The sequence below is a fragment of the Prinia subflava genome, chromosome 21 (genome assembly GCF_021018805.1).
Source record: "Prinia subflava isolate CZ2003 ecotype Zambia chromosome 21, Cam_Psub_1.2, whole genome shotgun sequence".
Taxonomy (NCBI): Eukaryota; Metazoa; Chordata; class Aves; order Passeriformes; family Cisticolidae; genus Prinia; species Prinia subflava.
The window spans coordinates 6,306,397-6,329,822 of NC_086267.1; the positions used below are offsets into that span (position 1 = coordinate 6,306,397).

The window sequence follows — 23,426 nt, forward strand, 5'->3', positions numbered from 1 at the left end:
AGGACTGAGGGAAAAATCCCATTTGTGGAGGGAAAAATCCCATTTGTGGAAGGAAAAATCCCACTTGTGGAGGGAAAAATCCCATTTGTGGAAGGAAAAATCCCATTTGTGAAAGGAAAAATCCCACTTGTGGAGGGAAAAATCCCATTTGTGGAAGGAAAAATCCCATTTGTGAAAGGAAAAATCCCATTTGTGGAAGGAAAAATCCCATTTGTGGAAGGAAAAATCCCAGTTGTGGAGGGAAAAATCCCAGTTGTGGAGGGAAAAATCCCAGTTGTGGAGAGAAAAATCCCATTTGTGGAAGGAAAAATCCCATTTGTGGAGAGAAAAATCCCATTTGTGGAGGGAAAAATCCCATTTGTGGAGGGAAAAATCCCATTTGTGGAGAGAAAAATCCCATTTGTGGAGGGAAAAATCCCACTTGTGGAAGGAAAAATCCCATTTGTGGAGGGAAAAATCCCATTTGTGGAAGGAAAAATCCCATTTGTGGAGGGAAAAATCCCATTTGTGGAGGGAAAAATCCCATTTGTGGAGGGAAAAATCCCATTTGTGGAGGGAAAAATCCCACTTGTGGAGGGAAAAATCCCATTTGTGGAGGGAAAAATCCCATTTGTGGAGGGAAAAATCCCACTTGTGGAGGGAAAAATCCCACTTGTGGAAGGAAAAATCCCAGTTGTGGAGGGAAAAATCCCATTTGTGGAGGGAAAAATCCCATTTGTGGAAGGAAAAATCCCAGTTGTGGAGGGAAAAATCCCATTTGTGGAAGGAAAAATCCCATTTGTTGAGGGAAAAATCCCATTTGTGGAGGGAAAAATCCCATTTGTGGAGGGAAAAATCCCATTTGTGGAGGGAAAAATCCCACTTGTGGAAGGAAAAATCCCATTTGTGGAGGGAAAAATCCCATTTGTGGATGTGTCACTGATAATTAATTCCATTTTAGTTCCTCTGCAAGGAATTTCTGGAGGGAAGGAGGGAATTCCTCCAGCTTTAAGCACCTAAATGTTGATTTTTTCGTGTGCTGAAAAGAGAAATCAAGTTCAAAAGTTGAATTTCTGTGGTGAGGGGAACCTTTTTCTCCTGACTACACTGAATTCTCTTTTACACCTTCAATGCCCACCTTTGGGCAAATGTTTTTTGAACTCCCACTGATCAATTCCTGCTCATTTATATTAAAAATAAAGCTAAATTTGAATGTCTTAGAGCAGCCAGAGAGTGTTGGAGGGAAATGAGCTCAAAACAACACCTGGAGGCTTTTGCAAAGCCAAAAATTCTTCTCCCAAAGTCAGAATAAATTCGATTTCTGCCCAAACTCAGGCACCTCCCTCGGGAGCCACCAGGTGATTTCTGTCCATGGCCTTTCAAAGAAAAGATAAATTATCAGCTTGATAATTTATCAGAAGAGATAAATTTTATCTCAATCAATCAATTAAGACAAATTTAATCTTTTTAAAGAGATAAATGTCAGATTGAATCATCGTGTCCTGTGCCTCTCCCTGCAGGGATCCCAGGAAGGCTGAGCCCTTTTCCTGCCCCTGGCACGGAGCTGCTCCCTGGGGAGTGATCCGTGCCCAGCCTGGGCTCTTCCCTCTGTGCCAAGCTGGCATTTCCTCGCCAGGGAATCAACAGCAGCCTCCTTTCAGTCTGATCAGCACCAAAACTCAGCGTGACCTTTACAAAGAAACCTCAGAATCCCTTCAAGCTTTTCATTCTGGTCTCTCCCCGCTGATTTTTTTCTGCTCTCTGTGTTTTGCCATCTTTTATTTGCCTTCAATCCTGGCATTGGACCTTTTTCTGTGCTTTCTGTCACCTGTTTTATTTGTTTTTTTTAAGCACGCCTCATCAGCAGCGTGTCCCGGGGAGAGGGTGACAGAATAATGAGTCGTGCAAAATCTTTTGAAGATTAATTAACCCCTGGTTAATGGGATTCTCCCCGTGTAACAGCAAGCAGAGCCCATCACCCCGAGCTTTCAGGGGATGCCATCCTTCCTCTGGCAGCACTGCGAGGGAGGCACTCCCCAGTCGTACATGTAGGAAAGCCTGAGTTTCACCTCCTCCTTGCACAGCCTCCCCTCCTTGGCCAGCGTCTGGTGCTTCTCCAGCATGTCCTCGATGCTCTGCTTGTGAGTCACGATATACTTGTTGCTGCAGCCTCGCGATTTGTACTCGGTGTCGAAGCGCGGGTCGTGCACTCTCTTCACATCGATGGGCGCCAGCCAGACCCCCAGGGACACGTCCTCGCTCTGCCACAGGTTCAGGTAGTCCCTGCTGAGGCGCAGGTAGCGCACCAGGTCGGCGGAGATCACGTATCCGCCGCCCAGCGCGTAGGGCAGGTAATAATCGCACAGCAGCCAGGCGCTCTCCTTCCACTTGCCGCCCGCCTTCACCCGCCCGCGGCCCGAGAAGAAGCCCCAGTAGAGGCGCCGCGGCTCCTTGGCCCTCAGCTCCTCCACCAGCACGTCCAAGCGCACGAAGGTGTCATCGTCGGCCTTGAGGGCGAACTGGAAGTCCAGGTGCGCGTCCAGCCACACGTAGGTGGCCAGCACCTTGGCCGTGAGGTTCTCGTACGAGTCGCGCAGCTCGGGCAGCAGCAGCAGGTCGCGGTGGCGGCTGTGCTCCAGCTCCAGGCTCCGCAGCTCCTCGGCGCTCAGCCCCGCCGTGCCCACCACGAAGCGGCTCCAGACGTGGCCGTGAGGAGCCTGCCTGGCCGCCGCCATCCAGGTGCTGCGGATGATGCTGCGCCGCTCGCTGTACTTGGGGCCGCTCATCACCACCACGGCCACCAAGGCGCTGCCCTCAGGGGCGGGCGGCGGCGCGGCGCGGGCTCCCCGGCCGGGCTGGCTGTGCGGGAGCGCGGGGGGCGCGGGCAGCGGGCGCAGCCCCTCGGAGGTGCACTTGGCGAGGTAGAGCAGGACGGCGGCGCAGAGACAGAGCCCGCCCAGCCCCAGCGCGGTGCGGTGCCGGCTCAGCCGCCGCAGCGCCTTCATGGCCGCGGGGCCCCTCACGGCCGCGCCCGCCGCGTTTAGGCGGGAAGGGCGCTACGGCAGCCGGGAGGAGACAAGATTCCTGCGGGAGCGCTTACCGCGCGTCGCTGCCGCGCTGCGGTGCGGTCATGGCTCTCCCGCGCTTTTCGCCTTCTCCTCGGGGAAACGGCGGCTCCGTGCCGGCTCCTGCCGCGGTTCCCGCACCGGGGGAAGGGGCGGGAGGAGAGGCGGAGCACGCAGCGCCCGACGCGGCGGCCGCCACCTTGGAGTAGGGCAGGTGAGGCCGAGGAGGAGCCATATCGGGTTTGGGCGCTGGGCCGTGGTTTGCTCATGAATTTACGGAATGGGAAAAGGTTGGGGTGGACCTCAAAGCCCATCCTGTGCCAAACCCCGGCCATGGGCAGGGACACTTTCCACTATCCCAGCTTGTTCCAAGCCTCAGTGTCCAACCCGACCTTGGACACTGCCAGGAATAGGGCAGCCCCAGCTTCTCTGTCCGTGCCACGGCTTGGCATTAGATACTGCTTAAAATCCCTTCCAACCCAAACCATTCCATGATTCAATGAAAACAGCTACACGCACACATCCAGGAAGCAGAAATGGATCCTCGCATTAACAACCGGGATAACGACGGGAACGCGAGGAAAACGCCCCTTTGCCCTCTGCCTGCCGGAAATGGCGCCTGCCCTCACTCAGGATGGGGCCTGCCCTCCCCTAAGATGGCGGCTGCCTTCACTCAGGATGCCGCCTGCCCTCACTCAAGATGGCGGCCGCGCCTTCCCGCCGCGCGGCGCAGTGACATCACTTCCGCTTCCTCCCCTCTCCCTCCGCCTGGCAGCGCCGGCCTCCGTCAGGGCCGAGAGGGTCCGAGAGGGGCCGTGAGGGGCTGCGGGCGGCCGCGGGCGCTCAGGGGCGGCCGAGCCCGGGCTGAGCCTCCCCGCGGCCTCAGGGCGCTCCGCTCGCTCCCTCCCGGCTCTCGGTGAGTGCGGGCGGCTCCTCCCGCAGCCCCGCGGGGATGGCGGGGGGCTCTGAGGGCTCTCGGGGGGCTCTGAGGGCTCTCAGGGCTCTCGAGGGCCTCTGGGGGGGCTCTGAGGGGGCTCTCGGGGGGCTCTGAGGGCTCTCGGGGGGCTCTGAGGGGGCTCTGAGGGCTCTCGGGGGGCTCTGAGGGGGCTCTGAGGGCTCTGAGAGCTCTGAGGGCTCTGAGGGGGCTCTGAGGGCTCTGAGGGCTCTGAGGGCTCTGAGGGGCTCTGAGGGGGCTCTGAGGGCTCTGAGGGCTCTCGGGGGGCTCTGAGGGCTCTGAGGGCTCTGAGGGGCTCTGAGGGGGCTCTGAGGGCTCTGAGGGCTCTGAGGGGCTCTGAGGGGGCTCTGAGGGCTCTCGGGGGGCTCTGAGGGCTCTGAGGGCTCTGAGGGGCTCTGAGGGGGCTCTGAGGGCTCTGAGGGCTCTGAGGGCTCTGAGGGGCTCTGAGGGGGCTCTGAGGGCTCTCGGGGGGCTCTGAGGGCTCTGAGGGCTCTGAGGGGCTCTGAGGGGGCTCTGAGGGGCTCTGAGGGCTCTGAGGGGGCTCTCAGGGCTCTGAGGGCTCTCGGGGGGCTCTGAGGGCTCTCGGGGGACTCTCAAGGGTTGGGTTCCTTCGCACACTCTCGGTTGCATTTGGGATTTTTGTTTTATTTCCCCTGGAATTGGGGGAATGATCGCTGTGGGTCCCTTCCAGGCCAGGATATTTTGATTTTCTGGCTGGGTGACAGCTCCTCCCCGGCGCTGGTTCCTGGCTGCTCCCAGCTCCGCTTTCTCGCCTTATTTCCCTCAATTATCCCTCTCCAAAAATTTATATTTTACCAAAGATAAAATTTTGTTGGGATGCTCCTGTGGCTTTCCCTGCATTGTTAGGGATGTTCCCTTCCGAGTCCTCTGCGGACTGAAAATGAATGAGTTAATTCCGTATATTTATTATTTATCAAACCTTTTTAATGTCTGACCTCAAAAACTCCTCTATTTTTGTGTAGGTTCCTCTGACTTTATTCTGGTGTGTAGGGTTTTTATACTTATACATACTTAAATATATATACATGTACATACATATTTTATATATATGTATAAATATGCACATGTGTGCATATATTTAGATGCATATAAATAATTTTCTATTGTGTATAGGTTATTTTAATTTTTAGATGCTCATTAATGACCTCTTCCTTTGGAGTTTGTCTATACATATGTTTATATATATAAATAAAATATTGATATTGTGCATAGGTTATTTTTAAATTTTTTAGGTGTTCATTAATAACCTCTTGTTTCAGAGTTTACATATATAAATTTCATATGTTTCTATGTATATATATATAAATCATTGATATTGTGCCTAGGTTATTTGAATTTTTAGACCTTCATTAATTGTTTTGGAGTTTATATAATATAAACAAATCATTGATATTGTGCCTAGGTTATTTGAATTTTTATTTTTAATTTTAACCTTCATTAATGACCTCTTACCTCCGAGTCTAATTTGTTCTTTTCTCTTTTTTCCCTTTCAGCTCATTTCACCCACAGCGAGTTCAGCAGCTGATAACTACCAATAAAAAAGAGAAAAAAATCTAAATAAAAGAGGAAAAAAAATCTAAATAAAAAAGGGAAAAACCCTAAATAAAAGAGGAAAAAAATCTAAATAAAATTGGAAAAAAATCTAAATAAAAGTGGAAAAAATCTAAATAAAAGTGGAAAAAAACCTAAATAAAATTGGAAAAAAATCTAAATAAAATTGGAAAAAAATCTAAATAAAATTGGAAAAAAATCTAAATAAAATTGGAAAAAAAATCTAAATAAAATTGGAAAAAAAATCTAAATAAAATTGGAAAAAAACCTAAATAAAAGAGGAAAAAATCTATATAAAAGAGGAAAGAAATCTAAATAAAAGAGGGAACAAAATCTGAATAAAATTGGAACAAAATCTGAATAAAATTGGAACAAAATCTGAATAAAATTGGAACAAAATCTAAACAAAATTGGAACAAAATCTAAACAAAATTGGAACAAAATCTAAGTAAAAGAGGAAAAAATCTAAATAAAAAAGGGAAAACCCCTTAATAAAACAGGAAAAAAACCTAAATAAAAAAGGGAAAAACCCGAAATAAAATTGGAAAAAAATCTAAATAAAATTGGAAAAAAATCTAAATAAAATTGGAAAAAACCCTGAATAAAACAGGAAAAAAACCTAAATAAAGGAGGGAAAAAATCAAAATAAACCAGGAAAAAAATCTGAATAAACCAGGAAAACCCCGTAAATAACCGAGGCTAACCATGCTGTGGGGAGCAGGTTTCCCGTGCAGCCTGGGCTCGCTCTGTCTCTCGCTGCTGCTCCTTTCCCTGCCCGCGGCCGTGCCCGCCCGGCCCGCGAACGGCTCCGCGCTGCGGGAGCGGCCCGAGCCCGCGGCCGAGGCGGAGCTGGCGCCCCCCGATCACCTGAACGGCGTCCGGCTGGAGCGCGACGGGCACCTCAACCGCGACTTCCACCACGAGGTGTTCCTGGGCAGGGCCGGCGGGCAGCGCGGCGCCGAGCCCCGCGGGAAACTGGCGGGGATATTCGCCAGGTGAGGGACGGGGGAATCATTGAAAAATCAGTCAATTTAATGTGTCAAAATGGGGGGTTTTGGTGGTTCAAAATGTGGGATTTTAACTCCTGTTTTAAGAGCTGAGACTCTGAGAAGCTCACAGGGATCTTCTCCAGGTGAGTGACGGGGAAATCATTAAAAAATCAGTACATTTAATGTGTCAAAATGTGGGATTTTAATTCATGTTTTCAGCGCTGAGACTCTGAGAAGCTCACAGGGATCTTCTCCAGGTGAGTGATGGGGAAATCATTGAAAAATCAGTAAATTTAATGTCTCAAAATTGTCTCAATGGGGTTTTGGTGGTTCAGAATGTGGGAATTTAATTCATGTTTTCAGCGCTGAGACCCTGATGGTGATCTTCTCCAAGTGAGTGAGGGGAGAGGGGGAAAATCATTGAAAAATCAGTACATTTAATGTCTCAAAATGTGGGGTTTTGGGGATTTTATTGTTTCAAAATGTGGGGATTTTGTGTTTCAAAATGTGGGATTTTAACTCATGTTTTCAGAACTGAGACTCTGAGAAGCTCACAGGGATCTTCTCCAGGTGAGGGACGGGGGAAATCATTGAAAAATCAGTAAATTTAATGTGTCAAAATGTGGGGATTTGGGGATTTTATTGTTTCAAAATGTGGGGATTTTGTGTTTCAAAATGTGGGATTTTAATTCATGTTTTCAGAGCTGAGACTCTGGAAGCTCACAGGGATCTTCTCCAAGTGAGTGAGGGGAGAGGGGGAAAATCATTGAAAAAGGGGGTTTTAATGGTTCAAAATGTGGGGTTTTGGTGGTTCAAAATGTGGGAATTTTGGTGTTTCAAAATGTGGGATTTTAACTCATGTTTTCAGAGCTGAGACTCTGAGAAGCTCACAGAGATCTTCTCCAGGTGAGTGATGGGGAAATCATTGAAAAATCAGTAAATTTAATGTGTCAAAATGGGGGGGTTTAATTCATGTTTTCAGAGCTGAGACTCTGAGAAGCTCACAGAGATCTTCTCCAGGTGAGTGACGGGGAAATCATTGAAAAATCAGTAAATTTAATGTCTCAAAATGTGGGGGATTTGTGGATTTTATTGTTTCAAAATGTGGGGATTTTGTGTTTCAAAATGTGGGATTTTAATTCATGTTTTCAGAGCTGAGACTCTGAGAAGCTCACGGGCATCTTCTCCAAGTGAGTGCTGGGGAAAGGGGGGAAAATCATAAATAAAGGGGATTTTGGGGTGTCAAAATGTGGGGATTTTAGTGTTTTAAAATTTGGGATTTTAACTCATGTTTTCACAACTGAGACTCTGGAAGCTCACAGGGATCTTCTCCAAGTGAGTGGTGGGGAAAGGGGAAAAATAATAAAAAAAGGGGATTTTAATGGTTCAAAATGTGGGATTTTGGTGGTTCAAAATGTGGGAATTTCGGTGTGTCAAAATGTGGAGATTTTAATTCATGTTATCAAAACTGAGAGACTCTGAGAAGCTCACGGGGATCTTCTCCAGGTGAGTGACGGGGAAAAGGGGAAAATCATTGAAAAAGGGATTTTAATGTGTCAAAATGTGGGATTTTAATGCATATCTTCAAAATTTGGAATTTTTAATTCATATTATCAAAACTGAAAAGCTCACAGGGATCTTCTCCAAGGTGAGTGGTGGGGAAAGGGGGGAAATCATAAATAAAGGGGATTTTGAGGTGTCAAAATTTGGGAGTTTTAATTCATATCTTCAGAATTTGGGGATTTTAATTCATATTTTCAGAACTGAGAAGCTGATGGTGATTTTCACCAAGTGAGTCACGGGAAAATGGGGAAAAAAATCATAAAAAAGGGGAATTTTGGTGTTTCACCATGTGGGGATTTTTATTCCTGTTTTCAAAATTTGGGATTTTAATGGGAATCCCCAGCACAGCTCCAGGGAGGAACAGAACAATTCCTCAGAATTTAGCACAAGAAAATACAAAGAGAAAAATTTACATTATGGCTTTTTAAAAAGAAACAACTTATTTACTAGGTGTAAAAATATAAAGTTTTATTTGGAGGCATTCAAGCATCTTCTTTTAATAAAATATTTATTTTTTTCTTTATTTTTGGCTTTGTTTCAGCACTGTCAGACACCAGGTGGCAGAGTTGGCTTTATTTGCATTTTTAATTAAAACAGCTCCAATTAATGCCACAAGGGGGATGAACCGAGGAGGCGTTCAAGGCTTCATTTGGGGCAAACTTTTCATTAATAAATAGAATTTCATTCAAATAATGATTAAATCTATAATAAATAAAATAATAAAATATCAATAATTACATTAGAAATTGGGAGGGTTGGAGTTCTCCTCAGCAAAGGAATTGCAGGGAACAGACAGGATTTTAAAAAATAAAATTTAAAGTAAATTCTTTATTATTTTTGGTTATTCAAACCCCTCATTTCACTGGTAAAATATAAAATATTTTTTATATTTTTAATATTTATTGCTGGGTGTTAATTGGAAACATCCAAGCCCTTGTTAGGAAATTCCCATTTCCAAATTCTGATTTTTTGCCCTGTTTGTTATAAAAGAGGCTCCTCAGGAAGTGAAATTAATTGGATTTGGGATCATTTTAATTCCGAGATTTCTTCAAATTCCCTCAGAGGATCAGATTAAAAATGTAGGGAAGGATTTGGGGAATTTGATTTATTTCTAAAGAGAAATCCCAGGAAAATCCAGTGAATCCCAGACCTGCAGATGCTCTGCAATGATTCTCCTGGAAAAAAACCACAGAGTTTATATATATATATATATATAAAAATTAAATTTATTAAATTTAATTTAATTAAACCCCCCTAAAAATCACAAATAAATCAAATTCCAAACATGATTTATTATTTAACAGAACTCCTGAAAATAAAGTTAAAATTTAATTTAATTTAATTAAAATAAAACCCCCTAAAAATCACAAATAAATCAAATTCCAAACACGAATTATTATTTAACAGAACTCCTGAAAATAAAGTTAAAATTTATTATATTTAATTAAATTAAAACCCCCTAAAAATCACAAATAAATCAAATTCCAAACATGAATTATTATTTAACAGAACTCCTGAAAATAAAGTTCAAATTAAATTAAATTTAATTTAATTAAAACCCCCTAAAAATCACAAATAAATCAAATTCCAAACATGAATTATTATTTAACAGAACTCCTGAAAATAAAGTTAAAATTAAATTTAATTTAATTAAAATAAAACCCCCTAAAAATCACAAATAAATCAAATTCCAAACATGAATTATTATTTAACAGAACTGAAAATAAAGTTGGCACAGCTCCCCCAAGGAATGATTTTCCCAGGAAAACTGGGATTGAAATAATTCCCATTTTTCCTGAAATCTGGATTTGGACAAAACCAATTCCAGCCCTGAAATGATTTCCATAAAAACTGGAATTTTTGGGTGAGAACTTTGTGATTTCAGAACCCTGTGCTGATTGAAAAGGTGAAGAAGCCCCAAAAATCTGATTTTTGGTGGAGAAACTGGGCTGAAATTGGGTTATTGTCCATCAGAAAAATTCAAATTTCCTGCAAAATCCTCACTTTTCCTCACTCCAAACTCCCACTTTGGGATTCCATGCTCTAAATCAGCAATAAATGGGATTTTCCTCCTTATTTTGTCCTAATTATGATGTAATTTGGGTGGGAAATGATTGGGAGGAGGAATTTTGACAGCTGTGATATGAGGAAAACCCAAAATATGAAACACTGAGGGGAAAATGCTTTTTTTAATCTGATTTTTGATCCCAAAAAATTAATTTAATCTCATTTTTGGTCCCAAAAAAATTAATTTAATCTGATTTTTGATCCCAAAAAATTTAATTTAATCTGATTTTTGGTCCCAAAAAATTTAATTTAATCTGATTTTTGATCCCAAAAAATTTAATTTAATCTGATTTTTGGTCCCAAAAAATTTATTTTAATCTGATTTTTGATCCCCTGCAAGCCCCGAGTGCCCCAGGAGCATCTCCAGGTGTGAATTGTGACATTTAAACTCCCTAAATTTGCATTTTTTTAGGGTTCTTTATCTCTTTTTTCACTCTGAGTTGACATTTCACAAATCACATCGTGAATAATTCGAGTTTCAATCATAACAATTCAGTGATGCCAAAGATAACAAAGGCCAGATCAGCCCGGGGCTTTTTAATTCTCTTTTTTTAAAATTTGAGTTTTATTTTTTTTAATTGAGAGTGGGTTGGGGATGCTGTAAATAGAATTTGAAATGGTAACAAGATAAATCTGATTTTTTTAGTGATGTTTTGGATATTTATTTGTTTTGCTCAAAAAACCCTGAAAGTGGCAGAAAATTTGATTTATTTTTGATTTTCAGCTGTCATTTTTAACTTTATCTTTTAATAAAATAAGGATTTTTTTATTAAGGAGTGGCAGAAAATTTGATTTATTTTTGGTTTTCAGCTGTCATTTTTAACTTTATCTTTTAATAAAATAAGGATTTTTTTATTAAGGAGTGGCAGAAAATTTGATTTATTTTTGATTTTCAGCTGTAATTTTGAAGTTTATCTTTTAATAAAATAAGGATTGAAGGGAGGATTGGTCAGGTTGGATTTTCCTGCTCATTTTAATCAGGAAAATTTGAATTCTGCAGCTCTGAATCCCAGAAATTCCTCGGGAAAACAAGAGCCAGGCACAAAATCCCTGGAGAACAAAGGGATGTGCCCTTTGTAAATGTGTCAAAAATTGAAAATTCAATTAATTCTAATTTTATTTTTATTTTATTTTAATTTAAGTCTGGAAGAAATTTTTCCAAGCAATGAAAATTCTGAATTTGGAGTGACCCAAAATCCCATCAGGGATGATTTGTGGGGAAAATTCTCTCAAAACCAGGATTTAATTCCAGGAAAAAAAAGGTTTTGCTAAATTTAATTAAGTTAATTCAATTCTTTCCATTTAATTCTGCAATAAAGGCTGAGCTGCCGCTTGGTTCTCACAGAGTCAAAAAACCTCATTTTTCTGTTCACTCTTATCAAATATAAATATAAATATGAATGTAATTATGAATACGAATATGAATGTGAATATAATAGTTTTATTATATAAATATATAATAGTTACATATAATATCTATATTTATTTATTATATACAATATTTTATATAAATATAGATACGTATTTATATTATATATTTATATATAGTATATAGATATAAATATAATTATATAATTATATATTGTATACTAAAGTTTATATATACTATAGTTTATATATAATAAACTATGTAATAGTAGTATAGATATATGTAATATTTACATATAATATTTATATATTATATAATAAAACACATAAGAAAATATATAATATAAATATATAATATCTATATATAATATATATGTTACATATAATGTTTCTATATATAAATATAAATTTATATTATATTTTTATATAGAATATATAATATATAAAAGTAATAATATAAATGTAATTATATATATTATATAATAAAATATATAATGAAATATAATATAAATATATAATATTTATATATATTTATATATATTTATTATCTAATATGTAATAAAATATATAATAATGTAAATGTATGTCATATTTGTATATAATATTTATATACGTATTATATCTAATATTTTATATATATTTATATTGATATATAAAAATATATAATGAATATTTATATTATATATAAATATATATTTATTATATTATATATAAATATTATTATATTTATAAATATAAAAGTTATTATATTATATATAAATATATAACTATATAAATATTTATATTTATATAAATATATAAATATTTATATAAACATTCATATTTCTATAAATATAAACATAAATAAACCCATTTATAAACCACAACCAAACCCCATCTTTCCCTTTATCCTCTCCTTTCCATCGCTGTTGATGTTCGATGTTTAACGTTTCATGTTTCATGTTTAATGTTGAATGTTTAATGTTTAGTGTTTAATGTTTAATGTTGAATGTTTAATCCCCAGGGTGGACACGGACAGCGACGGCCGGGTGAGCGCGCGGGAGCTGCAGCGCTGGGTCATGGCCAAGACCCGCGAGCACTTCCAGGAGGCCGTGCAGGAGAACAGGATCCACTTCCGGGCCGTCGACCCCGACGGCGACGGTAAAATCCCATTTTTTCCCTCAAAAAATCACTTTTATCATTGCTTCTGCCATCCAGAAACTCTTCCTGGGGCAAAATTTAACTTGGAAATCCCAAACTTTGATTTTTGTGGGGAAGGATGTGCTGCAGGCAGCGCTTTGTTTTATAAAAATGTGGAAAAAATAAAGAATAAATCGGATTTTTCACAAATATTTTATGGCTAAAACCCCCAATTAATTCATTAATTCATTAATTCATTAATTGGGGGTTTGATTGATTCATTAATCGAGTGACAGCTTTTCCTAAAATTCAGTGTGGGCTTTAATGCTGGACTAAAAAATTAATTCATTAATTCATTAATTCATTAATCGAGTGACAGCTTTTCCTAAAATTCAGTGTGGGCTTTAATGCTAGACTAAAAAATTAATTCATTAATTCATTAATTGAGTGACAGCTTTTCCTAAAATTCAGTGTGGGCTTTAATGCTGGGCTAAAAAGTTAATCCATTAATTCATTAATTCGGGGTTTGATTGATTCATTAATCGAGTGACAGCTTTTCCTAAAATTCAGTGTGGGCTTTAATGCTGGACTAAAAAATTAATTCATTAATTCATTAATTCATTAATTCATTAATTCATTAATTGAGTGACAGCTTTTCCTAAAATTCAGTGTGGGCTTTAATGCTGGACTAAAAAAACCTTAAAAATTTGCTTTTTTTTAAAAAAGAATTAAACCAAAAATTCTTCATTTCAGGCTGAAATGTTCTCCCTTACAGGTCACGTCTCTTGGGACGAATATAAAATTAAATTCTTGGCGAGCAAAGGCTTCAACGAGAAGGAAATTGCAGAGAAAATCAAAAACAACGAGGAATTGAAAATAGATGAAGAAAGTAAGTGCAAAATTTGGGTTTGTGCTCCTAAAATTGGGTGTGAAAATGAAAATGGGAGGGAAAAAATTGGGGTTGTTCTGCTTGAGGAGGAGTTAAATAATAAATCAAAATTCTGATTTTTTTTCAACTCAAATTTGCTGTGAAAATGAGGATTTTTAAGAGGAATCTTCCTGTTTTCCCCTTAAAATAATTTAAATTTTATTTTTTTTAATATTAAAGGAAGGAGTCAAAAGACAGAAATCCTCCATTCATCCTAACCAGAATCTGCCACGGAAATTGCAATTTTTAATTAAATCTGGGTGTGAAAATGAAAATGGGAGGGAAAAATTGGGGTTGTTCTGCTTGAGGAGGAGTTAAAGAATAAACCAAAAATTCTGATTTTTTTCCATCTAAAAAATGCTGTGAAAATGAGGATTTTTAAGAGGAATCTCCCTGTTTTCCCCTTAAAAATCATTTAAATTTTATTTTTTTAATATTAAAGGAAGGAGTCAAAAGACAGAAATCCTTCATCCTTCCTAACCACAGTCTGCCATGAAAATTGCAAATTTTAACAGGAATCTCCTTTAAAAAAATTCTAATTTTCCTTTAAAATCCCCCCAAAAACTGAAGGCAGAGGACACAAAATCCTCCATCCACCCTAAGCCAAATCTGCCCTGAAAATTGCAATTTTTAACAGGAATCTCCTCAAAAAAATTCTGAATTTCCTCTAAAATCCCTCCAAAAACTGAAGGCAGAGGACACAAAATCTTCCATGCACCCTAACCCAAATCTGCCCTGAAAATTGCAATTTTTAACAGAAATCTCCTAAAAAAATTCTAATTTTCCTTTAAAACCTCCCCAAAAACTGAAGGCAGAGGACACAAAACCCTGAATCCAGCCTAACCTGAATCTGCCATGAAAATTGCAATTTTTAACAGAAATCTCCTAAAAAATTCTAATTTTCCTTTAAAACCTCCCCAAAAACTGAAGGCAGAGGACACAAAACCCTGAATCCAGCCTAACCTGAATCTGCCATGAAAATTGCAATTTTTAACAGAAATCTCCTTTTTTTTCCCCTCTTTAAACCCATTTCAATTTCCTGTAACCCCCCTGCACCTCTCCCTTTCCCTGCAGGAATGACTCATCTCAGAAGCCCTTAGGTGACATTTTCCAGTGCTCAAAACCCGCCTAAAATGCAAATTTTAACCAAAAAAAAGCTGAGAATGTGCAGGGAAATCACCTGGGGGTGATGCAGGAGCCTCGAGCTGCTGAGTCAGGCCCCAATTCTGCACCTGAGCGCCCAAATCTGCTCCAGGAAAATCAAATTATTCACCCTCCGCCCCCTCAGGGGCTTTTTCTCCTCCTCCAAGCGCTGTAAAAGCGATTTTTGTTGGGTTTTTTAATAAATAAAAATCACCTGGGGGTGTGGAGTTGAAGGCACTTTCTGCAGAAATTTGGATTCCGGGCCAAAATTTGATTTTAATTAATTGGTGGATGTTGATAATTGGATTGTGGGGTGGAATGAAAGGATTCTGTGGGATTTTGGTGCTGATTTTTCTGTTCACACACCCTAAATTCAACTTTTCTTGCAGCAGAAATATGGGATATTGTGATAAATAAATATCTGCAGGGTTTAGGCTTAAAAAACTCATTATTGATTAAACATCTGAGAGCTTGAAATGAAGGGACTGGGACAAATTAAATCCTAAAAATTGATTGTGACAAAGTCTTAAAAATTGGTTGGGACAACTGAAATCCTAAAAATGGATTGGGACAATTTAAATCCTAAAAATGGATTGGGACAATTTAAATCCTAAAAATGGATTGGGACAAATCTTAAAAATGGATTGGGACAACTGAAATCCTAAAAATGGATTGGGACAATTTAAATCCTAAAAATTGGATTGGGACAACTGAAATTCCTCAAAATTGGTTGTGAGAACTTAGAAATGGATTGGGACTGCTGAAATCCTAAAATTTGATTGTGACAATTTAAATCTTAAAAATGGATTGGGACAACTGAAATCCTAAAAATTGGATTGGGACATCCTCAAAAATGAAATTTCTCAAAATTGGTTGTGACAGCCGAAATCTTTCGAAAGTGATTGTGACAAATTTTATAAATGGATTGGGACAAACCTTAAAATTGAATTGTGATAAATCTAAAGATGGATTGGGACAAATCCTAAACATGGATTGGGACAAAACCTTAAAAAGGGATTGTGCCAACCCCTGACCGTGGCGTGTGCCAGCCTTGACCGTGGCGTGTGCCAGCCTTGACCGTGGCGTGTGCCAACCCCTGACCGTGGCGTGTGCCAGCCCTGACCATGGCGTGTGCCAGCCCCTGACCGTGGCGTGTGCCAGCCCCTGACCGTGGCGTGTGCCAACCCCTGACCGTGGCGTGTGCCAGCCCTGACCGTGGCGTGTGCCAGCCCGTGACCGTGGCGTGTGCCAGCCCTGACCGTGGCGTGTGCCAGCCCTGACCGTGGCATGATCCAGCCCCTGACCGTGGCGTGTGCCAGCCCTGACCATGGCGTGTACCAGCCCTGCCCATGGCATGATCCAGCCCCTGCCCATGGCGTGTACCAGCCCTGCCCATGGCGTGTGCCAGCCCCTGACCATGGCGTGTGCCAGCCCTGACCGTGGCGTGTGCCAGCCCTGACCATGGCATGATCCAGCCCCTGACCGTGGCGTGTGCCAGCCCTGACCATGATGTGTGCCAGCCCTGACCATGGCATGATCCAGCCCTGACCGTGGCGTGTGCCGTGCCCTGACCATGGTGTGTGCCAGCCCTGACCATGGCATGTGCCAGCCCTGACCATGGCGTGTGCCGTGCTCTGACCCTGGCGTGTGCCAGCCCCTGACCATGGCGTGTACCAGCCCTGACCGTGGCATGATCCAGCCCTGGCCGTGGCGTGTGCCAGCCCTGACCATGGCATGTTCCAGCCCTGACCGTGGCGTGTGCCAGCCCCTGACCGTGGCGTGTGCCAACCTCTGACCATGGCGTGTGCCAACCCCTGACCGTGGTGTGTGCCAGCCCCTGACCATGATGTGTGCCAGCCCTGACCGTGGCGTGTGCCAGCCCTGACCATGATGTGTGCCAGCCCTGACCGTGGCGTGTACCAGGCCTGACCGTGGCATGATCCAGCCCCTGACTGTGGCATGTGCCACCCCTGACTGTGGTGTGTGACAGCCCTTGACCATGGCATGATCCAGCCCTGCCCGTGGTGTGTGCCGTGCCCTGACCGTGGCGTGTGCCGTGCCCTGACCGTGGCGTGTGCCAGCCCCTGACCATGGCATGATCCAGCCCTGACCGTGGCGTGTGCCAGCCCTGACCGTGGCGTGTGCTGTGCCCTGACCATGGCAGTGCCGGTTGTGGTGCCGTGCCCTGACGCGGTGCCGGTCCCGGTGCCGGTTGGGTTGTGCCGGTTGGGTTCTGACGCGGTGCTGTTGTGCCGGTTGTGCCGGTTGGGTTCTGACGCGGTGGCGGTGCTGTTGTGCCGGTTGTGCCGGTTGGGTTCTGACGCGGTGGCGGTGCCGTTGTGCCGGTTGTGCCGGTTGGGTTCTGACGCGGTGGCGGTGCCGTTGTGCCGGTTGTGCCGGTTGGGTTCTGACGCGGTGGCGGTGCTGTTGTGCCGGTTGTGCCGGTTGGGTTCTGACGCGGTGGCGGTGCCGTTGTGCCGGTTGTGCCGGTTGGGTTCTGACGCGGTGCTGGTTGGGTTGTGCCGGTCCCGGTTGGGTGCTGAGGCGGTGGCGGTGCCGTTGTGCCGGTTGTGCCGGTTGGGTTCTGACGCGGTGGCGGTGCCGTTGTGCCGGTTGTGCCGGTTGGGTTGTGCCGGTTGGGTTCTGACGCGGTGCCGTTGTGCCGGTCCCGGTGCCGGTTGGGTGCTGAGGCGGTGGCGGTGCCGTTGTGCCGGTTGTGCCGGTTGTGCCGGTTGTGCCGGTTCGGTGCTGACGCGGTGGCGGTGCCGTTGTGCCGGTTGGGTTCTGACGCGGTGGCGGTGCCGTTGTGCCGGTCCCGGTGCCGGTTGGGTGCTGAGGCGGTGGTGGTGCCGTTGTGCCGGTCCCGGTGCCGGTTGGGTTGTGCCGGTTGTGCCGGTTGGGTTCTGACGCGGTGCCGTTGTGCCGGTTGTGCCGGTTGGGTGCTGAGGCGGTGGCGGTGCCGTTGCAGCGCAGGAAGTGCTGGACAATCTGAAGGATCGCTGGTACCAGGCCGACAATCCCCCCCCGGACCTGCTGCTGAGCGAGCAGGAGTTCCTGTCCTTCCTGCACCCCGAGCACAGCCGCGGCATGCTGCACTTCATGGTGCAGGAGATCATCCGGGACCTCGGTAATCCGGGAATTTATGGGAATTGTATCCAGGGATTCCTGTTTTTATGGATGTGGGGAGGGAATGTTCTGGAGTTCCTGTCCTTCCTGCACCCTGGATCTTGGTAATCCAGGCTTTTCTGGGAATTGTATCCATGGATTCCCAATTTTTATGGATATTGGGAGGGATATTCATGGGGATATTCATTTTCAAAATCCCCATTTTCCCAGGAATTTAAGGGATCCATTAGAAGTTTTAGCACAGATCAGGAGGAAATCCCCATTTTCCCAGAAATTTAAGGGATCCATTAGAATTTTTTGCTCAGATCAGTAGGAAATCCCCATTTTCCCAGGAATTTAAGGGATCCATTAGAGGTTTTTGCTCAGATCAGTAGGAAATCCCCATTTTCCCAGGAATTTAAGGGATCCATTAGAAGTTTTAACACAGATCAGTAGGAAATGCCCATTTTCCCAGGAATTTAAGGGATCCATTAGAATTTTTAACACAGATCAGTAGCAAATGCCCATTTTCCCGGGAATTAAAGGGATCCATTAGAATTTTTAGCACAGATCAGTGGGAAATGCCCATTTTCCCAGGAATTAAAGGGATCCATTAGAATTTTTCGCACAGATCAGTGGGAAATGCCCATTTTCCCAGGAATTAAAGGGATCCATTAGAATTTTTCGCACAGATCAGTAGGAAATGCCCATTTTCCCAGGAATTTAAGGGATCCATTAGAATTTTTAACACAGATCAGTAGGAAATGCCCATTTTCCCGGGAATTTAAGGGATCCATTAGAATTTTTAGCACAGATCAGTAGGAAATCCCCATTTCCCCAGGAATTTAAGGGATCTAGTAGAATTTTTCGCACAGATCAGTAGGAAATGCCCATTTTCCCAGGAATTTAAGGGATCCATTAGAATTTTTCGCACAGATCAGTAGGAAATGCCCATTTTCCCAGGAATTTAAGGGATCCATTAGAATTTTTAGCACAGATCAGTAGGAAATGCCCATTTTCCCGGGAATTAAAGGGATCCATTAGAATTTTTCGCACAGATCAGTAGGAAATCCCCATTTTCCCAGGAATTTAAGGGATCTAGTAGAATTTTTCGCACAGATCAGTGGGAAATGCCCATTTTCCCGGGAATTAAAGGGATCTAGTAGAATTTTTTGCACAGATCAGTAGGAAATGCCCATTTTCCCAGGAATTTAAGGGATCTAGTAGAATTTTTCGCACAGATCAGTAGGAAATGCCCATTTTCCCGGGAATTTAAGGGCTCCATTAGAATTTTTCGCACAGATCATTGGGAATTGCCCATTTTCCCGGGAATTAAAGCGCTGTGCTGTGCTGGGTGTTTCTGGCAGACCAGGACGGGGATAAGAAGCTGACCCTGCCCGAGTTCATCTCCCTGCCCGTGGGCACGGTGGAGAACCAGCAGGCGCAGGACATCGACGACGACTGGGTGAGGGACAGGAGGAAGGAGTTCCAGGAGGTGATCGACGCCAACCGCGACGGCATCGTCACCATGGAGGAGCTGGAGGTGAGGAAAATCCACCGAGACAGCTCTGAGACCCTCCAAAATCCACTGAGACCCCCCAAAATCCACTGACACAGCTCTGTGAGCCCCCAAAATCCACTGAGACCTCCCAAAATCCACTGACACAGCTCTGTGAGCCCCCCAAAATCCACTGAGACCCCTCCAAAATCCACTGAGACCCCTCCAAAATCCACTGAGACCCCTCCAAAATCCACTGAGACCTCCCAAAATCCACTGACACAGCTCTGTGAGCCCCCCAAAATCCACTGAGACCCCCCAAAATCCACTGAGACCCCCCAAAATCCACTGAGACCCCTCCAAAATCCACTGAGACCCCCCAAAATCCACTGAGACCTCCCAAAATCCACTGAGACCCCTCCAAAATCCACTGACACCCCCCAAAATCCACTGACACCCCCCAAAATCCACTGACACCTCTGTGACCCCCCCAAAATCCACTGAGACCCCTCCAAAATCCACTGAGACCCCCCAAACTCCACTGACACCTCGGCTCTGTGGAGGAATTTCATTAAAAATTGGAATATTTCGATTGGAGTTGAATTGAATTGGAATTTCGTTTTAATTTCGTGTTAAGTTCATGCTAATTTCGTGTTGATTTCATGTTAATTTCATGTTGATCTCATGCTAATTTCGCGTTGATCTCATGCTAATTTCGTGTTGATTTCATGTTAATTTCGTGTTGATCTCATGTTGATCTCATGCTGATTTCCTGTTGATCTCATGTTAATTTCGTGTTGATCTCATGTTAATTTCGTGTTGATCTCATGTTAATTTCGTGTTGATCTCATGCTAATTTCATGTTGATCTCACGCTAATTTCCTGTTGATCTCACGTTAATTTCGTGTTGATCTCATGCTAATTTCGCGTTGATCTCATGTTGATTTCCTGTTGATCTCATGTTAATTTCCTGTTGATCTCATGTTAATTTCCTGTTGATCTCACGCTGATTTCGCGTTGATCTCATGTTGATCTCATGTTGATTCCCTGTTGATCTCACGCTAATTTCGTGTTGATCTCATGTCGATTCCCTGTTGATCTCACGCTGATTCCCTGTTGATCTCACGCTGATTCCCGGTTGATCCCATGTTGATCCCCTGTTTTCAGGAGTACATGGACCCCATGAACGAGCACAACGCGCTGAACGAGGCGCGCCAGATGATCGCCGTGGCCGACGAGAACCAGAACCAGCAGCTGGAGCTGGAGGAGATCCTCAAGTACAGCGAGTACTTCACGGGCAGCAAGCTCATGGACTACGCCCGCAACGTCCACGAGGAGTTCTGAGCCTCCACCCCCTTCCAGAACCTTCTTTTCCCAAAAAATTATATAAAAAACCTCAGCCAAGCCGCGGGAATTCCTCGCTCGGGGCGTTCCCGGTTTTCCGTCCGTCCCTGGGATCTGCGGCTCCTCCTCTGGAGAGGTTTTCCAGGCACGAGGGGTCGGTGGGAGTTCCTGGGTTCCGGAGTTTTCCCTGGCGGTTTGTGGGGTTGAATCCAGCTGGGATTGGGGCTGGGCTGCCTGGGGAGGAGCCTGAGGGGGTCCCGAGGTTCCTGCAGGGAGGATCCCAGAGAAAGGCGGGGATTGGGAATGGGGATTCCAGGGAATGTTTGACCTGGGAATTGCCCTCACAGGAATCCCAGGTAAAATTCGGATTTTTGGGATTAGGAACGGCAATTCCAGGGAATGTTTGACCTGGGAATTGCCCTCACAGGAATCCCAGGGAATCCCAGGTAAAATTCGGATTATTGGGATTAGGAACGGCAATTCCAGGGAATGTTTGACCTCCTGGGAATTCTCCTCACAGGAATCCCAGATAAAATTTGGATTTTGGGAAGGGAACGGGGATTCCAGGGAAAGTTTGACCTGGGGATCCAGGGAATCCCAGCTAAAATTCAGATTTTTGGGATTGGGAACGGGGATTCCAGGGAAAGTTTGACCTCCTGGGAATCCCAGATAAATCTTGGATTTGGGGAATTTTGGTGGTTCCGAGGAACGTTTGACCTCCTGGGAATATCCACTCTCAATCCCAGTGTTTTTCTCAACTTCCTGAAAAGTTTATTGGGAATTTAATGGGAATTTTCACCCCTTTTCAGGGAGCTGTGGGGAAGAATTTATTTAAAATGTTACAGAAAAAAACCCTCTTTGGAATTAAATTAATTAAAACAAAAAAAATTAATTAAAATAACAAAATTAAATTAATAGAAAATGACATTTTTTGTTGCCATCTGCACTGAGAATGGGAGATTATGGCTTTAAAAAATCAGATTTTGGTCTAAAATCAAACAATTTGGAAGTTTTTTTGGGAACTTAAGCTGTTGGACAGAGCAGTGGGAATTCCTGTGGAGTTTGATGGCTGCTTAATTAAAATTCACTGCTAAAATTAATGAGCTCTGTGCTAATGAATGCTGTTCACGAGCTGCTAATGATGATTTGGGGGGGATTCCAGGCTCTGAAAGCGCCTCTGTCCCAAATAAAATGGATTTTTCCTCTGCTTCCATCCTTGCTGGGAAAAACCCCTCATTGGGAAAGAATTCCTGAAAATCTGAGATGTTCTATTTGATTAAATTTATTCTTAATATAATGTAAATACAGGAGTTGCTGTCCCTCTTTCCCTTTTCCTGCTCTTTATTCGATGTTTTTATTAAATTCCTTGGATAAAAGGTTTTATATCCATATTTTATTTTCATTTGCCATTAAATATTTCTTTCCATGCTTTGGAAATTTTGCTGTTTTTAAGGTTTGTCAGGGAGGGGGGAGGGAATAAAATTCCTCGGGAAAAAGAGAAATAAATTCCATGGATAACCTTCTATAAAATGACTTTAAACACAAAAATTCCAGTAAAACCAGCTGATAATTGTAATTAATCTCTGAAAAGATCTTGCCAACAGCATCCTAAATTAATTTGGGGACAACCTGAGATGGAATCTGTAATTCCTGGTATTTTCTGGAGTCGGTGAAGGTAACGCTGAAATTCCAGGGAGCTGGAACACCTAAAATTGAACTCCTGGCTCCAATTGGAACAGGCTGGAAAATGAAATTCCTCAATTCCCGCTGGTTTCTGGATTCAGCGATGCCAGGGGAGCTCTCCTACAACTTAAACACCTAAAACTGAATTCATTTCTCCGACTGCAGCAGTGTGGAAAATAAAATTCCCTAATTCCCGTTATTATTCCCCGCCTCAGCCAGGGCAGCCCCACAGCGCTCCTCCCTCCATCCAGTCCAAAAAAAAGAAAAAAAAAAAGGATTTTTCCAGTCATTCCCATCGGGATTCCTCTCCCTTGAGGGCTCCTTTTACCTTTTAAACCTTTCTCAAACGCAGCGTTTGTGGAAAATAAAATTTCGTAATTCCCGTTATTATTCCCCGCCTCAGCCACGGCAGCCCCGCAGCGCTCCTCCCTCCATCCAAAAAAATTGGATTTTTCCCCCCATTCCCATCGGGCTTCCTCTCATTTGAGGGCTGATTTTACCTCTTAAACCTTTCTCAAACTCAGCATTTGTGGAGAATAAAATTCCCTAATTCCCCCCCCCCCCTCAGAGCCAGGGCAGTCCCACAGCGCTCCTCCCTCCCTCCATCCCCTCCAAAAAAAAAGAAAAAAAAAATTGAATTTTTTCCCCCCATTCCCATAGGGCTTCCTCTCATTTGAGGGCTGATTTCACCTTTTAAACCTTTCTAAAATTCAGCATTTGTGGAGAATAAAATTCCCTAATTCCCGTTATTTCCCCGCCTCAGCCAGGGCAGTCCCACAGCGCTCCTCCCTCCATCCAGTCCAAAAAAAAGAAAAAAAAAAAAGGATTTTTCCAGTCATTCCCATCGGGATTCCTCTCCCTTTAGGGCTCCTTTTACCTTTTAAACCTTTAACAAATTCAGCATTTGTGGAAAATAAAATTCCCTAATTCCCGTTATTCCCCCCCCTCAGCCAAGGCAGCCCCGCAGCGCTCCTCAGCCAGGGCAGTCCCACAGCGCTCCTCCCTCCCTCCCGTCCAAAAAATACTGAATTTTTCCACCCATTCCCAT

At 43.4% G+C, this 23,426-nt stretch overlaps 2 protein-coding genes across 3 annotated transcripts; one reads left to right on the forward strand and one right to left on the reverse strand.

Annotated features, from left to right (window-relative positions):
* Positions 1–1,421: 1,421 nt before the first annotated feature.
* B3GALT6 (beta-1,3-galactosyltransferase 6) lies at positions 1,422–3,630 on the reverse strand. The gene has a single exon (XM_063417011.1). The coding sequence runs from the start codon at positions 2,982–2,984 to the stop codon at positions 1,968–1,970; it is 1,017 nt and encodes a 338-aa protein (XP_063273081.1). The 5' UTR covers positions 2,985–3,630; the 3' UTR covers positions 1,422–1,967.
* Positions 3,631–6,276: 2,646 nt separating this feature from the next.
* Positions 6,277–22,132, forward strand: SDF4 (stromal cell derived factor 4). 2 transcript variants are annotated; one of them, XR_010082789.1, is made up of 7 exons: positions 6,277–6,566; positions 12,562–12,698; positions 13,453–13,566; positions 17,717–17,875; positions 19,221–19,396; positions 20,519–21,051; positions 21,225–22,132. XR_010082789.1 is itself a non-coding variant. In XM_063417010.1 (6 exons), exons 1-6 carry the CDS (start codon positions 6,277–6,279, stop codon positions 20,693–20,695), a joined length of 1,053 nt encoding a protein of 350 aa, XP_063273080.1. In that variant the 3' UTR covers positions 20,696–22,132. The 2 variants fall into 2 exon arrangements, 1 of the variants encoding a protein (XP_063273080.1); XM_063417010.1 differs by having other exon boundaries at positions 20,519–22,132.
* Positions 22,133–23,426: the final 1,294 nt, after the last annotated feature.